Source organism: Malania oleifera, chromosome 1 (assembly GCF_029873635.1).
Source record: "Malania oleifera isolate guangnan ecotype guangnan chromosome 1, ASM2987363v1, whole genome shotgun sequence".
Taxonomy (NCBI): Eukaryota; Viridiplantae; Streptophyta; class Magnoliopsida; order Santalales; family Ximeniaceae; genus Malania; species Malania oleifera.
This window is the reverse complement of record NC_080417.1, coordinates 73,282,195-73,300,632: the sequence shown is the minus strand read 5'-3', so window position 1 is coordinate 73,300,632 and position 18,438 is coordinate 73,282,195. Positions and strand designations below refer to the sequence as shown.

At 37.1% G+C, this 18,438-nt stretch overlaps 1 protein-coding gene across 1 annotated transcript in view; it reads right to left on the bottom strand.

Annotated features, from left to right (window-relative positions):
• LOC131166250 (DNA ligase 6) overlaps positions 1–16,261 on the bottom strand; it is a 45,246-nt gene extending 28,985 nt beyond the window's left edge. Inside the window, exons 1-10 of the mRNA XM_058124612.1 lie at positions 13,866–16,261; positions 13,638–13,755; positions 13,427–13,508; positions 6,532–6,634; positions 6,327–6,423; positions 3,118–3,220; positions 2,733–2,861; positions 2,423–2,470; positions 402–499; positions 225–290 (exon numbers count right to left, since the gene is read on the bottom strand). Of these exons, the coding sequence (XP_057980595.1) occupies positions 225–290; positions 402–499; positions 2,423–2,470; positions 2,733–2,861; positions 3,118–3,220; positions 6,327–6,423; positions 6,532–6,634; positions 13,427–13,508; positions 13,638–13,755; positions 13,866–15,651 (2,630 nt within the window). The 5' untranslated portion in view covers positions 15,652–16,261. The remainder of the gene's footprint in view (positions 1–224; positions 291–401; positions 500–2,422; positions 2,471–2,732; positions 2,862–3,117; positions 3,221–6,326; positions 6,424–6,531; positions 6,635–13,426; positions 13,509–13,637; positions 13,756–13,865) is intronic.
• Between the last annotated feature and the right edge of the window lie 2,177 nt (positions 16,262–18,438).

Genomic DNA, 18,438 nt, shown 5'->3' with positions numbered 1-18,438 from the left:
ATTAGAATTATTTTGCATTGCATACATTATTCACACTAAATAACTCACTTAAAATAATGTGAATATGCAATATTATTTTTTAATCAAAATTATTCTGTCAATATCTACACAAGCCTCGTTAATTTAGATTGTATAAAAATTCATCAAAATTTCCAAGGAAATATATCGAAAGCAATTGAAAGGAAAATGGAAAAGAAATCATCTATTAAAACAAAGGTACATACTTATATTCACAAGTAAAGGCTTTATTTTTTAAGAGCATCAATGCTTGAGGAATTCCATTCGTGATTCTATGACAAGAAAAGCGAAACAAAAAATAAGTTAGACAGAGATATGCATTTAGATAATATTTGAAAAAGCCAAAGAAAAATGATAATAAAAAAGAATACAAATATATCTACTTTGCAAGCATGGGCTTAATAGGTATGCCTGGAACCATTGACAAAGCAGATGAAGAAAATCCAATGCCTTTCTCCATGAGAGAAGGAATGATCAAATCCTGTTTACAATGTCATCGAGTCAAAAAGCATACCAAAGTCATATTCTGTTATCTTCACTTAACAACATAACAGAATGATCTCCAAATTATCTCAAACTTTTTAAATGGGAAAAGAATAAGAGGGAACAAAAGATTGAAAAACCCAAAGGCTGTGTTTGTCATTAATGCCTTGCATTCAATACAAAAAATATCAAGAACAAGAAACATTTCTATCGTATTTAAGGGTTTTGAAGTGGAGAGGCATCGAAACAACACTAATGGCTAATGGTAGTGAAGCAACATAAGGGGCTGTCCAATCCAAACAAGGAAACAAAATCAAGACACGTACTGGAAAAAAATTAAGCACCAAAGTTTGAAAGGCAGAGGCATAAGGCGAGGTGTTTTAACCTTAAAAAGGAGAAGCATACACATTAAATCATTGAGGCACAGAAGTCTTTTGGAAATCTTTTTTTTTTCTGTTAAACATATGTACATAAATTACATACATTTCTAAAAATATATATATTAAGAAAATTACAAATAAATTTTAAAAAATAAAATATTTGTAGACTACTTTTTGGTCAATCTAAAAATACTATAATTCAATAAGTTAATCATGCCAAAAAATAGTTATGCCATTACAAAAATCAAATTATTTTCATGATCTAAAATGCAACTCTCGATTATCTTGGTAAGGTTGAGGTTCTAGTGTCCTAGTGACCAACTCATATTAGCGCATTTCTCCATATAAATAGGTAGTTACAATTTCCTAATTCTAGCCAAATCTAACTTGAGATTCACACATCCAAAATGTGTAAGCCTTGACGAAAAATGCTCAAAAGGAGTGCCTTTGTACAAATGCAGAAGCTTCATCATAAATTCATAATGCATTAGCATTTTTTGGGATTTCGTATTTTACAATGCTTTAAGGAATTTCAGGCATGCCTAGGGGTCTTCAGGCAAAACATTGATAAGTACGAAGGGGTGATGCAGAACCTAAGTGTCTCAGGTGAAGGAAAGTCACTGTGGAATTAAGATTGAAGAGGGAAAACAAAAATGGAATACTGAAGTGGAGTAGATAATCAATTGGCTCTACGTGGTGGTTCACCAACTTGCTAGCATGTCTTAGTGCCAAAAAAAGCCCAAGTTGGGCAGTCAGCAGTTCACTTGGGGGTAGCCCAATGGACATGGGCAGGCTGCAAGAGCTTGAAAGGGTTATTGGTTATCAAAAGATAGGGGGGCGGGAGGGGTGGTCAGCAGGTTTTCCTAAGACAATTTTGTGCCCTCTTCAAAGATATATTCATAATTTGAGACCAAGACGACCAAAACTAACATTTGCAAAAGCATTGTTTAGAGGACAAGCTAGGGTTCCCTATCCCTTGAGAGTAGGATGCTTGGGAGCAAGAGTTAGTTTCTAAAGAAAGATGGTTTGAAGAAGGTTTGCTCCCCCCTCCCCCCAAACATGAAATTGAAATGAGCCTCCTATGACACTAAGCAGTGTGTGTCAAGTAAAGACTTGGGCATGTGAGACACGCTCAACACTTCTGAGCATTTTTTTATTGTTTGAAATTTGGGTATGTGGATGAGGATTTGAGAATGATTGCAGAACTTTTTCCTCATTTTTTGATTTTTTTATGGATCTTGGATGTAATCCAACAGGAAGAGCCAAATCCGTTAATCTTGTCTCTTGTGCGCATAATTTTCGGTCGCTGTGTGCCTAATAGGACTTAAGGCTTGTTGTGTGTTTGATGCTTCCCCTGGGATTTTATCATAACCTATTAGTCACAGCATAAATGGACTATCTATCAAAAGAAGATGTACATGCACGCATCAATGTTACATAGAGCATAGAAGTGTGAAAAATTTTTGTTCTCCCATCTTCAAGTAGACCCAAGCCCCAAGGAAAACAAAAGGAACCCGAAAGCCAAATATGAAGAGACTTACCAGACTGGGGAGTATGTTGTATGCTTCAATGACTGCAGCGGAAAGACACTAACAGGTAACAGAAACTTCACATTAGGCAAGGAACTAGGAAGCAAAAATAAAAGTAAATACGCCAATCCATGAAAATTCATAAAAAAAAAAATAACACACACTTTAAATCATGATTATCATTATGAAAATGACAGAAACTTTTTTTTCCCAGGTTCGGTGAGTTGCTGCCAGTAAAGAGATCAGCCGAGGATACTAAGCTACCAAATCAGGAGAGTAAGACATGATAGGGAAATAGCCTTTCCAAAAACAAAAATCAAACCTGTAGCTTCTCCTTTAAATTCTCAAGTGGTCCATCATGACGAAAGTTAGGAGAATAATTCATAAAAACAGCTTGAGCCAGTGCAGGTAGTACAGTTCTCATCATTGCCCCAATCCGCAAATTCCGAACCTACAAAGGATTGGGAAACCAAACATGTATTTGAGGCCACAAAGAGGACAATGCAATTTATCTTATTCAATAACCAAGTTTTTATTCAATAAAATATCTAGTTTGAGAGACTGATGGACTCGTGGATAACACAACCTACTCCTGGGCATAAGATACCCAATAAATTCATTTAAAGAAGACATTTAAGATCACCCAAGGCAAATGTAAAGATTTCTCTAAATTAAATCAAAACTGAAACATTTGACCAGAATCTTACCAAAGTTCTAACGAGAAACTTTATCTCCTTCTCTCTACAAGACCGCATGAGATTCACGATTAGGTTTCTCTTTCGAAGTGTACTTCCGCTGCCTGTTTGTACACTGAAAGTTTCTATATAAGAAAAACGAGATGAATCACATACTAAAAGACAAGTCTTAATAATGTCTTATTATATAGCAACAATTATGATTCCTTCATCTTAAAAGTGAAACTATCTCAATAGAAATGAAAAAAAAAAATTAGAAATAAATTCATTCACATGCAAATGTCCTACAAAAAACAGTTTTAACTAGAAAATTTTCACACATAATCAAGTCCCTCTAGAATCACATACTTAATGGTTCATCTTCAAAACTGGTGAACTTCAGAACATGACTCTCCAAGAATCAGATCAGTTGACTAATGACTTTGAACAATTTCTGATATCAAAAAATAAAAAGTTAAAACAAATTCTTTTGAGGGAAGATATGAGTTGGAGGCAAAAGTCTAGGATGAATTGGATTAAGGATTGCGATTGTAGCACAAGATTGTTTCATAGGGTGGGGAGTGGCAGGAGAAAAAGGAATTTTATGAAGGAATTTCAATTGAAAAAACAGAGTGGCTTGAGAGGCCTTTTGAGGAGGAGATTAGAGGTACTGTACTTGAGAATAGATAGAAAGCTCCTGGGCCAGATGGTTTTATAATGGCATTTTTTTAGGATTGCTGAGATTTTTGAAGGATGCTTTTTCAGTCTTTCATGAGTATCTGTCCATTTTTCACACCTTTAGTTCACAGATGATACAATGCTCTTTCTTTCAGAGGACAGGAGCAGCTTCTTTGATGTGCTACCATTTTACATGTCTTTGAGAAAGTGTTGGGGTTAAAATTTAATTTCAAGAGTGGAGTATAAGCACTGATCCATGTTCCTTTTCTAGCTTAGCAGGGTGTGGTGTTTTTAGTTATCCTATTACCTATTTAGGCGTCCCTTTAGGGGCGAATCCTACCAGTGAATCTGTTTGGCCTTTGAAAAGATTGCTAGGGGGCTAGATGGGTGGAAAGGAGCTTTTTTCACCTTAGGGTCATATTACTCTCATCCATGCTTGTCTTTCTTCTCTCACCATGTATTATTTATACATTGTAAGAATGCCAATGACAGATGCTCGGAGATTAGAGAAGTTCATATGGGATATTTTGGGGTCAGGTGCTAGTAAGCGAGACACAGATCATTTTGTAAAGTGGACCACTAGTCTAAAAGGGAGGGAGGTAAGGGTCCAGGTAATTTCGTGTCTAAAAACATCTCTTTGGTGGGGAAGTGGCTATAGCGTTTTTGCTTTAGAAGCTCTCCTAGGCACAAAGATAGTTTCTAGTAAATCTGGGCTTGTAAAAAACACATGGTATGCTAATGCAGGAGCTAATATCACTTAAGTCCTTGGACTCAAATCTATCGTCCTTTATTTCCTAACGCTTGTTATAAAGAGGGTAATGGGGACACCGGGGAGGCTTTTGGGAGGATCATTGAATTTGGATGTGCCTTTGGCTATTAGGTTCCATCAACTTTTTGGTTATCTACCCTTCATTCGACCTTCCTTATTTTGCACTAGGATCCATGGATATTTGTGGATCTTTTTTCAGTTTAAGAGGGATCTCAATGAGAGAGAAACTAATGAGCGAGTTTATTTGACTATTGTGCTTGATCCTTTTCATGTCCAAGTTGAAAGTGAAAAAAAGTGTTTGGAGTTAAGATTCCTGTGTGGATTTCTCATGCAAATCATTTTTTCCTCATTTGATCCATGACCCTGATGTCAGTCCTTTTGCCCTTCATTTTTTAGCCTGCAAAGCTAAAGTTCCTTCAAAGATCCATTTTATTGGTCTGTGATCCTTGAGAAAATCAATACCAACAATTTGCTTAGAAGCCACGATCTAACAAGCCTCTATCGCCCGATGTTTGTGCCCTTTGCTTTATGAGTGGGAAAATTGTTTGCACTTTTTTTACATTGATCCTTCACTTGGGTTCATTGGAATTATTTGCTTGAGATTTTTGGTGAAAATTGGATGTGCCCTTCCTCTTTGGACAGTTTTTGTACTAATATGTTTAGGGGTTTTGGTAAGAGGAAAGAAAGGAAAGCTTTGTGGCGTTCTACAGTTCAGTTGGAATTTGGAAAGAAATGCTATGATCTTTATTGTGCACAAGAAATGTGTTATTTCATAATGTTTCTGTGGAAGACTTACAGCAGGATTGGTTGGCGATACTTTATTAGAATTGTCATGTTTTTACTTTCTTTTTGTCTAGCTGTTTTCCTTTTGTAATGGGAGGTTATCTTGTTACCTCTGGTTTTCCATTTCTTCGTTGGACTCCTTTCTTCAACAACAACAACAAACCAAGCTTTAAGCCCCACTAGGTGGAGTTGGCAACATTAATCCTTTTCTGCCAAAATAATTCTTAGTTTATATAAAAAATAAAAAGTAAAATTGTATCCTGCATGAAAAGACATCATCCTAGAATCAAAAACTGTCAAACTAGAAAACTTTATTTTCACCCATAAAATTTAAATCAAATGACCTAGATGCAAAATACTCTAACCCTATGTTTGGGATCTTGGAGTTCAAATCTTAAATTAGGATGTGAATTTATGATATAATAATAAATTGTAATAAGATTCATCAACATCCACTCAAATTCAAATTCAATCCCTGTTCTCAAGTATAGCACAATAAATGTGTGTGCGTGGGGGGACAGTGTGTGGGTCCATTCACTTAACCTTCTACTCAATATACTCACCATGAGAAATTGTAAACAAAGTCCAAGGAGAACCTTAAAAAAAGAACAAAATCAGTAATGAAATATAAATTATACAATGATCTACGATGGGGCAGTGAAGCTCATATGGCATGGCACAAATAGGCTAAACAAGCTACATCTTATCATGAGCGGCTCCTGCAAAAAGCCATAGACAAACCAAAGCCATTGCAACCCAAGTTTCGTATTTGCCATAAACTCGGAATCTAGGAGCCACCTATCACAAAGGATTCAAGTTCCTCAGTTTATTGCCAATCATTCAATGCAATACTATTTTATCACTAATCAACTTCCTCAGTTCATTGCCAATAATTCTATGCAATACTATTTTATCACTAATCAAGGCAACCATCAACTATTCAAGGCAGCAATACATAATAAAACTCCACAGTTCTGTCATGGATGACAAGACCAAATTGGGTTGTTCATACCTTATCTTCTGGAGCATTATAAACACATCTTTAATCAGAAGGGGTGAAGGAGGGGCAAGTAGTGACTGATTTTGCCGGCAAGCTAGAGCAACATCGCCTTTAAATAGAGTGATTGTTAGTAGATTATCCAAATTTCAACCCAAAAGAAAAAGAAAAAGAAAAAATAGCTTAACAAATAGTTTTGACAACAATTATCTGCTCCTACCAAGATCACCTAAGTTGTTGTACATAGTCCTTATTTTAGACTTGTTTGTCCCACATGCCTCTTCCAGCGCTGCAGAGACCAAACTTCCACCAATGTTTAGTTCCTGAATCATTCTAACAACATGATTACAAGTTTTCTGTTTTAATTAATTAAACCAAAGTAATAAAATATATTCTCACCTCAACATGGCTGCAAACTATTTAAAAATATTTTCTTAAAAAAATAGAAAATTACAATAGAAAGGATTAAACTTCGTACTACTTTTCTATTTGAGGGACTGAAGTATTTTATTTTTTCTAAGGGACTAGTGTTGCTACCGCAATCAGGTGACTTCCATCTATATCAGCTAATTGAATTAATTAAATATTATTAAAATTCAACATCAGCAAAACAAATGTATGTCTTTAAAAAAAATTACATGATAAAATACTAATAAATTTCATCTGTTTTCTATTTGAGAGACTAAACCTTGATCCATTTTACCAATGGGGCAAGACAATAAAAATAATATAAATTTTCACTTTTATGAAAATAATTTTATCTTAATTAACTACAAAATCTAATCAGCACCAAATAGTTCTAAGTAAACAATCTACAAGATTTAGATTCGTTCTTTGGCCAGCAATACGAAGAAGGATTCTTTGATCTCTGAAGGAGAGTGAGGCCTAAAAGGACTCGTGACCTTCGTCGAACATCTTCCCCAGCCTTCCAGCCTGATTATCAGACATCTCAAGCTGCTCAACAACAATTTTGGGTAGACTCAAAGCACCTCCCCATTCAAAGTAGCCCACTTTTGTCGAAAGTGGGACTTGCAACCCCCACAGCCCTAGCAGGACTTTCGAGTCCAGTCGAGCATCTTTTCCAGTCTCACATCTCAGGCCTGTGCGACAACAATTTCAGCTAGACGCATAGCCAATCCTCTGTTGAAGTAGCCCATTCTTCATTGAAGGGTCGGCTTGAAGCTATTCCCCATGTTCGCTCACAAAAGCTCGAAGCTTTTGCGTATCTGCTCAACTGCTACACTTTAGTTTAAATCAGAGAAATCAGGAACAACCAACTTTCCTTCCTTAGCCATGGGGAGTCTCCATATCATCATCAATAACAATCTAATCATCTTCCCATTAGTAAAATCTTTCTGCTCTTCCTTAGAGTCTGTGGGTTGAAAAAGAAGGGACAGAGTGAGCTCAGGAGCACCCACAATGCCAAATCCACCTTAATAGACAGAAAACTATTCTCTTTTGAACGGATACTGTTGTCAGTAGCTCTTCAAATTCTGGAGAAGTCAGGAAATAGGATGTCTCACTGTGTTCTGCTAAATAACGAGATTCGTTGGATCATCTTCAAGAAATTGCTGCACTTAGGGGGAAGAAGATTTTTGCTGAGAAGTCCAGACAGGGAAGCCTCAGGATGGTGGAGTTTCTGCAGATCATTGAAAAGGAGCATTGACAGTTTGAAAAGGAATCACCAAAATTTCCTAGGAATGTCATGTAGACAGTGAGGTTCTGACAATATAGAGCAGAGAAATGGAAAGGATACAATAGTTAAGGGTTACCTAATGAGCTCAGTTATGCAGAGGTTGTAAAGCATGGATCTGTGGATGATTGGAGGAGTTACTCTGGCAAAACCAGCCGGAAAATTGAGAAAGGCAAGATCCTGTTTTTGGGAAGAGAAGATACATGGGAGAGATTATATCTGGCATTACTGAAGCCCAATTACTTGAAAGCTCTCTACCCAAAAACTACTGGCTCAATTAGTGGGCTGAAAATTGTGAAAGTGGAAAAATAATTCTATGTTACTCATTTTGGGCCAGGAGGACTTGTATTGAAGACTCACAGACAGTATTGCAAACAAAAGAAAAGCTTGTTGCTGATCTCTCACTTTACGGATAAAGGGAAGCAACAAAAAATGTAGAATCTTCAGATACTAAAGCAGCAGTTAAAAAGAGCAAAATCCTTCAAAATATTGTCGAAAATACAGCACAACTTTGTGAGGCCAAACAGAGGTGTTTTTTGCAAGATTTTGATACTGAATTGGAAGACCGGTTGGATGAAAACAATGCTTTGCTTTTGGAACAAATTTGGGAATTTGACAATGTGTGTCTGAGCTCTTCTCAGCTAAAAATTTTGGAAAAATCAGAGATTCCTGAATGTCTGGAAAGTTGTGGATGTGAAATCATGAGGCAGGAGGCTACCTCTCAGGAAACAAAGAATAGAATTATCTATTCAGGTCAATTGGCAAGATACAGTAAAGAGATTGAGGGAGAGGAGATGGCTAAGGGTGTCAAGTAAGTAACGATATCACAGCAGTCGGATAGAGATTGCCTTCAACCGCTTCCTGAAAATGCTCGAGCAGGTATTAATCTCATTAATTACAATTTTGATCATTTGAAAAAAGTCTTGAATGTTGAGGGGTTTGTGCCTTCTAAAACTGGCCTTGGGCTCATTTTTCCTCCTGTGGATAATTCTACTAATCCTGCTTGTGATGGTTTTTTTTTTTTTTTTTGGGGGGGGAGGGGGGTTAAAAAAGGAGATCTTCTTTCAGAGGACCCTTGTCTGTCTAGAATTAGCAAAGGTATTCTACCTATTCCTACCCAACCCTCACTTTCTTTAGAAAATTTATGCCCTTAAGGAGGACTCTAGTAGGAGGAAGGGTAGTAGGTTTAGCTGTGAGGGCGGTGAGAGAGGCAATCTAGACCCATCAAAACTCCTCGGGGACCTAGGGTTGGAGCTTTTAGATCCTGCTGGGAACCCGATGAAGGTGGGCCTAAGTCCTAAGACATGAGAGGAGGAAAAAGAAAGTCTAGAAAAAGCCAGGGAGGGGGGTTTTTTTTTTTGGTGGGGGGGGAGAGGTGTGGTAGTAGGGAGTGGGAATTCTTACCCTTGCGAGGTGCTTTAGGTGGCATCCTAGTTATGTGGGATTCTCAAACTATTTCCAAATTGGAAATTTTATCAGGCTTTTTTTCTCCCTTTCTGCGTTATTTGAAGTGAGAGGGAGGGGTCAATGGTGGGTATTATCTGTGTATGGACCTACTAGAACAAATCTTAGGAGTTCCTTTTGGGAGGAGCTGTACTATGTTTTTGGTTTCTGCTCCCCTAGGTGGATCTGTGAGGCGATTTTAATGCAACAAGATTTCCCACTGAGAAGAAAGGGTGTGGTAGAGTAACAGCTACCATGCAGAATTTTGATTTGCTTATCAGAGATTGTGGTTTTAGAAATATTCCCTGGGGGAATGCTCCATTACCTTGGTCTGTTAGGGAGGCTAGAGCGGCAGCTAGTAGACTAGATACGTTTTTGTTTTGCAGCAAGTAGGAGGATGAATTTCCATACCTTTCTCACTGTGTTCTTAGTAGGACTACGTTTAACCATTTTCCAATCCTATTGGAATCTAGAAAGGTATCTTGGGTCCTATGCCTTTTCGATTTGAAAATATGTAACTGGATCAAGCATCCTTCAAGCCTTTGGTTAGGGACTTTTGGGGAGAAGACTTGGAAAGGGGTTGGGAAGGATTCCAATTCACGAAAAAGTTGAAACGTCTAAAGGAGAAGTTGAAAGTTTAAAATAAGGAGGTATTTGGTGAATTCAAAATTAGAAAATCTAACATCTTGAACGAGTTAACTTCTCTTGATAGGAAGGACCAGGATTGTAATCTTACGGTTAGTGAGGAGATTAGATGAGTTTCCTTGAAAAATGGGCTAGAAGAAGTGATCTTCAGGAAATGAGGAGTTGGGAACAAAAGACTGGATTCAAATGGGTTAAGGGTGGTGACTGCAACTCTTCTTTCTTTCATACGCTAGCTAATGGGAAAAGAAGTAAGAATTTGATTAGGGAGTCAGATGTGGGGGATGGGAAAGTGTCTAATAACCAATGTCAGATTGCTTCTGTTATCACCATTTTTTTCTAGAACTTGTATTCGGAGGAGGATCATTGTAGGCAAATGATAAAGGGCTTAAATTGGAACCCTATATCTGCTAATCAGACGTGTTGGTTAGAGAGACCTTTTGATGATGAGGAAGTTAGGGGGTGGTTTTAGGGATGGAAAGGGACAAGGCTCCAGGCCCAGATGGTTTAACATTGCTTTCTTTCAAGATTGTAGGGAAATAATAAAGGATGATCTGCTGAAAGTTTATAGCGAGTTCTTTGGAAATGGGGCCCTTAGCAAGAACATTAATTCCTCCTTTATAGCCTTGGTGCCGAAGAATTCTATTAAAGTGGAGGATGTTAGACCTATTAGTCTTGTCTCTGGTGCATATAAGATTATTATTAAAGTCTTGGCACATAAGTTGAGTGTGGTGCTTGTTGATATCATCTCTAGCACTCAAAGCATGTTTGTGGATGTGAGGCAGATAGTGGATGCTATTTTAATTGCCAAAGAGGTGGTGGAGGATATTCATAGGAATAAGAAGAAGGGTTTCATTTTTAAACAAGATATTGAGAAAGCCTACAATAGAGTTGGAGTATCCCGAATCGAGTTTCTGCAAGAAAGGTTTTTGGTGTGTGTTAGCGTCACTATATCAAGGGTCGTTTGCCTAATGTATGGTTTTCAGCAATTGTGAACAGTGAGCCTAAATCTAGGTTTGGTGCTTCGAGGGACCCTTTATCCAAATTTTTGTTTACCCTTGTAGCAGATGTTTTGAGTAGGATGGTTTGATAAGGCGAGGGAGAGGGGTTTGGTTAGAGGCCTAGAAGTGAGAGAGGGTGTGGTGGTTTCTCATCTCCAGTTTGCTTATGACACCATCTTCTTTTTAGATGATCACGATCTTTCTCTCAGGAGAATCTTGGGTGTTCTTCATATTTTCAAGAGGGTGTCCGGGCTTAAATTTAATGAGGAAGAGTGTATTAGCAGTCAATAATGTGCCAGTCAAGCGTGTCAGGGAGGGGGCTAATGAAGTCGGCTGTGGTATCTTGGTTTGGCCTTTGACTTACTTAGGTGTCCCTCTAGGGGGCAACCCTAGAGCCACAGATTTTTGGAACCCAACAGTGGAAAGGGTGACAAAGAGATTAGATGGTTGGAAAAGAACCCTCTTCTCTCTTGGGGATAGAATTACTCTTATTCAGGCTTGTCTTGCTAGCATCCCATTATATTTCCTGTAAGTTATTAAGATTCCAGTGGGGATTGCTAGCAAGCTTGAGAGGATTATCAAAAAGTTTTTGTGGTCTAGCAGGCGGAGTCATAGGGACCATCTAGTGAGTTGGGATAAGGTTTGTAGATCTAAAAAAGAGGGGGGTTTAGGTCTTGGGTAAGTTGGCGTCTAAAAACACCACTTTTCTAGCTAAATGGCTACGCACTTCCCTCTAGAAGAATTGTTCCTTTGGTATAAAGTAATAAGAAGTAAGTTTGGGATGGATGAGAACGTGTGGGATACCAATGCTAATTTAAGATGGTCATTGAGGAGTCCGGGGAGGTCCATTTCTCATTTCTATCTTTTTTTCACCCCACACTAAACTTGAGGGAAGGAGGGGCTCTCATATTCATTTTTGGAAAGAGCCTTGGCTGGGAAACCCACCATTTTCCACTTCTTTCCCTCATCTTTTTCATCCAAGTTATGAGCAAAATAAAACCATTTCCTTTTTTGTTGTGACTTGAGCAATCCTTTGGTTTCCTAGAATCTTCATTTTAAGAGACATCTCAACGATAAGGAGATGATGGAATTGTTATCATTGTTATCTTTATTGAGTGGGAGTAACCTTTCTTTGAAGAGGGATTTTCATTCTTGGTCTTTGGATCAGTTAAGAGTGTTTTCTTGTAAATCCTTTTTTTGAATTTTTGATTCGTTCCAACTCTTCGTTCCCACTATACTCTACTATTTGGAAGGCTAAGGCTACCCCTAAAATAAAGGCTTTCACTTGGTCGGTTATGCTTAATAAGATATATGCTAATAACTTGTTGCAAATTAGGAGACCTATGAAGGCTCTCTCTCTTGATGCATGTGTGCTCTGTTACAAGAACTCTGAGACAGCTTCTCACCTTCTTTTGCAGTGTGAATTTGCTTGGAGTATATGGAATATACTTTTTGGCATTATGGGAGAAAGTCAGTTTTGTCCACCCTCGGTGGAAGATTTTTTAGAAATATCCTTCCCAAGCTTTGGTAGAAGGAAGAATAGGGCAACTTTATGGAAGTGTGGCTTTTTTGCAGTATTATGGGGCTTATGGAAGGAACATAATACTCAGATATTTTCTGGGGAAAAACTAAATCAGATGCTGGTTTGCGAAAAAATTAAGTACTTGGCCTCTCTATGGTGTGTCGGTTATGGATTTTTTAATGAGGCAAGCTTCCAAGAGTTTCAAAGATATTGGAGGAATATGCTGACTTGATAATCTCTTTTTTCCTTCGGTATTTTATTTGTTTAGTTTTGGAATGTCTTAGTTTGTCTAGGGAGATTTCTCATTCTCCCTCTCGCAAATTCTTTATTAATGATATTTTCTTTTGTTATTAAAAAAAAAAAAATCTACATGATTTAAAGCTAAATAAGTACCAAACAATCTAAGAAGATAAACAATTAAAAAGTAAAAAAATAAAAGAAAAAATATTCAAAGCACCTCACTATCTAAGGTATTGAAAGCATAATAATAATAATAATAATTCATCTTTTATCAATGTACTACAAGTAGTTCATTCAAATATACTAATTCAATGGATTTGAATTATAGTGTACAAAGTGACAAGTTCAATATACTTGAAACACTTAGCATGGAAAACAATAAACTAATTTCAGGTCAGGAATATGAATGCAAATAAAAAAGCAATATGTAAAGAAAAAGAGATACTGGGTGAAACAGGTAACTAAACAAGAAATACCTGCAATGCTAAAATTAGTTAAATGCATTCCATGCAATCCTAAACAACAATAAGTATTTATTACAGCTGAAAAAAACAGTTTTGAACATTATACAAACCATATTTTCATGGTCCGCTGCAATCTTATTCGTGCACAAATAAACAGCAGGGAGAACATCATCAGGAGATAAGGCCAGCAAACTGTACAATAAGAACATTTCATTTAAAAGACAGGTCCCAACAAGATAATATATGATACAAAATATCTCTTTCACAGATGATGACTTTCACATTATAGAGAGAACACATATGCAATTCATGGTTATATACCTTCTGAACATATTACACAGCATGGAGGTAGCCCTAATCTTGCCCTTTTCACCCTCAACCAGATCAAAAGTTCGTGCAAGATGAATATATGGAGCAGGCTGTCCATCCCTCCAGCATGCTGCAAATACACTTTTTGTAATGCAAGATTTCCACTGGGAAACATAACAGCATGATTTGCAAAGTTTGGTAAATTGGAAATTTTTTTCTGCTAAACAAATTAACACTGACCATACTCTATAGGACAGTATTTTTCAGGTGGTAATGACAGAAAAGTTGAGGCTGTGCTCTCCGCTGATTGATCACGCGAAGACAATTCAGCCATTTCCCCTGATTCCCCTGACACTCCTTTTTCTTGCCTACATGACAAATTGTTAACACTGCCTTGAACCTGAAGTGAATCACCACAGTTAACAAACCTCTCTTCCTTCTCACCAGAGTCACCCTCAGGATTATTATAGTGCATATCCAGAGCCCTATTGATATCACCTTTTGCCTTTTTTAGAATACCAGCAGCATAGCTTCTTGATGAGACACTGCCACCTATTATCTGAATAAACTGATCTACCTCCTCATTTGGCTTGAAGGTATCACTTGCCATTAAATTTTTTTCATCATCATGGCATTCCACAGACATATGTCCTAGTGCATCTCCAGAAACATTTGTTGAGAGTTTGCCAAAAAATTTTGTTATACTTGATTGTTTAGACCTGCTGGATTCTGGACTTGAATTAATTCTTGATTTCTTGTTTGACTTATTTTCAAGATTTCTCTTCATTTTTCCAGTAGAAATGTTGCGTTTAATTGGATGCCTCATGTTAGGTGCTTTACACTCTCGAGTTAGAAAGAAATCCACACTACTATTTGGACTGCTTTTAGTAATAGGTGGTTTAAAAAGTGATGTAGAGTCGTTACAAAAGCTTGTACGGGGTGCATGAACAGAAGATGTAGTTGTAGAAGCAATCACCTGCTCATGAAATTCAGTTTCATGCTCGTAGAAATTAGAAACTGCTTCAACCATATTACTACCTGATATAGTTATCAAATCTAGCATTTGGTTCCGAGTTACCCAAATAGGCAAACAATCACCAAGTTGTTGTATGAGTTCCTCTTTTTCATCATCTTTTAAAGGGTGTCTTTGCAGACAAGATGGGGAGGCTAAAACAGTTCCCACATCAGAATCTTTAATCTCCTTCATTTCAGATGACTTCCTATCTTTCTCCTGATCCAGGCCCTCTTTCGGGATCATGCAAACATCTTTTCCACCCATTTTTTCTGCTTCCTGTAATACACGATGAAAACTCATCAAAAACTCTTGCTTCATGGCCATTTCATCAACCAACCCGGCGAAATGCTTTCGCATTTTCTCAGTATGTTTACTGTCAAGTTTCTCAACATCGATGCCTACAGTAGGAATAACACGTTTTGGTCTTAAAAATTTCACATATTCCCTCAGCTCATTATAGTTTGAATGTTCACTGTAAGGCACAAGGTGTATCTCAAACGAATCCTTAGTTCTAACAGCAAACCTACTGTGCTTTACTTCATATGTCCAACCTGTAGGAACAAACCCGACAACTTTAGAGTAGCCTTTCTCAACCATGATCTCCTTCATCTTCACAAAATTAGGTCGAAAATATGGCCAGGTCTCACCCAACACGTTCCACCCAACAACATAAACAGAACTTTCAGAATCATCCTCTGTAAACACCCTATTTTCCCCATACCCCAAGGCGCACAAAATTGCCATTTTCCTGCCATCCACACGTATCTTACAGTTACACCTATGCGCTATCTCAAGCAAAATTTTCTCCTTCCCAATAACATAAGTTGCTACGAGAAACAAAACAGAATTCGTTAAGCCCTTATTCTCCGCTTGAGCTCTCGCTATCACATTTACTATATAATCAACAGACTCCTCCTGTGACGGAAAAACAAACTTTGGGTTGCAGTATGTAGTATCCAAGAAAACTGCATCAGCACCCACAAATTCACTCAAAACGGGCTCCAATTTCATCGACCTACAATACCTGAAATCACCTGTATGAACATACCTCTCGAATTTGTCACCATTCCCAGGAATCTTAAACAAGAACTGAACTGCCCCGGGGCAGTGATTCGCATCAATAAGCGCGACCTCGCACCCATCGATTCAAACAGGTTCTAACAACAACAACGGGAAAACAAAGCGACAAGGAATTTTGAGAACCTCGACAAGAAGGCGAGCGGTGGTGTGGGAGCAAAAAATAATGCCTTTGGACCACGAAGGGGTCAAGCCAGCGTAGTGGTCGGAGTGGAAGTGGGAAAGAAAATAGGAAACAGAGAAGTCGCCAGCATAGCGGAAGGCATCAACGACGAAGCGGGATCTGGGGATGACTTTAGACTGCGGGAAGTCGGAGGGAAAGGGAGGAAGAGAAAATGGAGGCGTTAGGGTTTGGGAGTGGGGTGAGAGGGATGAGAGGAAAAGAGCTGTGGAGTCTAGATTAAGGCTTTTTGAGGAGGAGGAGGGGGAAGAGTCGACGGTGGCCATGGGAGATGGCATTGCGTCGCCGGAGCAGCGCAGAGAACATGAATGACGAGAATGAATTTGAGTTGGCCCCGTGGCGGTTCTGGCGCGGAGCTGCACTGACCAAAAAAGTGTTATTGCCAGTACTAGATAACAAATTCACAAATTTTGGCAAGCAAGATTTAATCATTTTAAATATAATTCATATATTTTATAATTAGTTATTTTAATTAATATATTATTTAAATATATAAATTATATTGTTGAACATATTTTTCTAAAATTTTAAAATATAATATATTAAATATATTATTTTCAATATAAATATATAAATATTTTATTAAATTAAATATATAATTTTATATATTTTAAATTTAATTTATTATTTAATTGTGTAACTATAAAATATAATTTAGAAATATTCTAATATATTATTTTTTAGATAAATATGTTTATTAAATTGTTTGAATCATAAATTATCTTAATTATAGATAGAGATGTAAACGATTCAAGTCGAGTCGAATTTCACCATACTCAAACTTATTCATTAAATTTCTATCCAAGGTTGAGTTTGAGCCAAACTCAGATTGAGTTTTAATCTACTTGCTCAAACTTATTTATTATCCAAATAAATTAGCTAATGAACTCTTGCCAAGTTGAATTGCTAGGATACTCAATAACAATTTGGTTCTTTTGGTACCTCTCATTTTGAGAGAAGTTTTGATAGGCGAAAGAGTGAAAATGCCCCCCCCCCCCCTTTCCAAGTTAGCCTATTGGCCTTATCATTAAATTCAAATTATAGAGCTTGAGTTAAATAATCTTAATCACAAATAATCCCTACTTTAAACTCATTATAGTCTATCAACTCTAATTTGACTTTCTTAAATTAGTCCATAAATTATTCTAATATGAGTCTATTAAATAAGTCTAAACCAAGCATAATTAAGTTCCCCACGAGTCAAAAAAGGGTCAAACCCATTCTTGTTCAAGTTTAGCTCGTTTATTAAATCAATTATAAGATGAGGCTTGGGAATCGCTTGTTTATATAATAAACAAGTTCCTACCGAGTCGAACTTATGAGCGGCTTGGTTCATTTACAACCTTAATTATAGAAGATCAATTGAACAATTCAATGGAGGAAACTATGACTCTTGAATGCACTACTAAAAATAGGATACCTCATACTACCAACACAAAGCATAAAGGCTCAACAAGAAAGGGATTAACTCACTAAAACCCTCTACACAAAGCAACCCACTACAAATCTGGAGAAGAACTTGAGCAATAAGGGCATTCTACTAAACCCCCTAAAAAATGTAACAAAGCATGAACACCATGGTTAAGAAAAGGAGAAAGAAGGGCAGGCTACCAAAGAGCCTACCAAATCCAAAGGAAAAACAAGAACTATAATCAAAAAATGATGCTCAATCTGACTATTAGAACATAAAGGTCTTAATGACCTAATTAATTAAACTACTCCTAAAAGGTTTAAGTAAAAAAACATAGTAGTACTCAAAGTGACAAATTTTTTTTTTCCAATCATACCATTCATCATGTATTATTGTAATTTTTAATTATATATGTCCCAAAAAGTCAAATTAAGTACCCACCCTTCCATCCTCACTTGTTACAATCCCGGACTATGAGTTTTCTTTGTTTGCATATATAGCTTCCTCCATCTCCTCCATCACAAATGTGGCAGCTAATAGATCAAGCATTCATGAAAATATTAAAATTTCATATGCTTTCAAAATCCAAAAAATTAAAGCCAACCCCTTTTTCATCTTCATTGGGTGTCTCAAGAAGAAGGTGTATCTTCTCTAAGAAATCAAAAGGTGACAATAGAGGTGCTTTTTAAGAAGTGAAATCTCCTTATAATGCCCAGTAAGATAAGAAAAATAGTTATAGTTGTTGCAGTAATTTGGCTAATTGTTCCATCACTAAGAAATGATTTAATTTACAAATAATTAAAAGTTTTTTTTTTATTCTTGCAAATCCGAATCTAGAGGTGCTTTTTTGTCTCCTAAAATCCTAATAGCAACAAATATATTTGTGTACAAGATATGCAATATAGGGGTCCAATGGGATTAGAACCAATAACTTCATCAGTGTGGCCACAACTTGCCTTCGAAGCGGAGCAACGATCCAAAAATAAGGGTTCAAAAGTGAGTATGTATGCCCAGAGCTATCGTGCGTGCACCATAGTCCATCTATATGTACCGATCTCACTTGTGCAATGCCCCGACCCACCACGTGGGGCCCGAGGTGCTACTTAAGTGACGTATGTGTACCTGATAC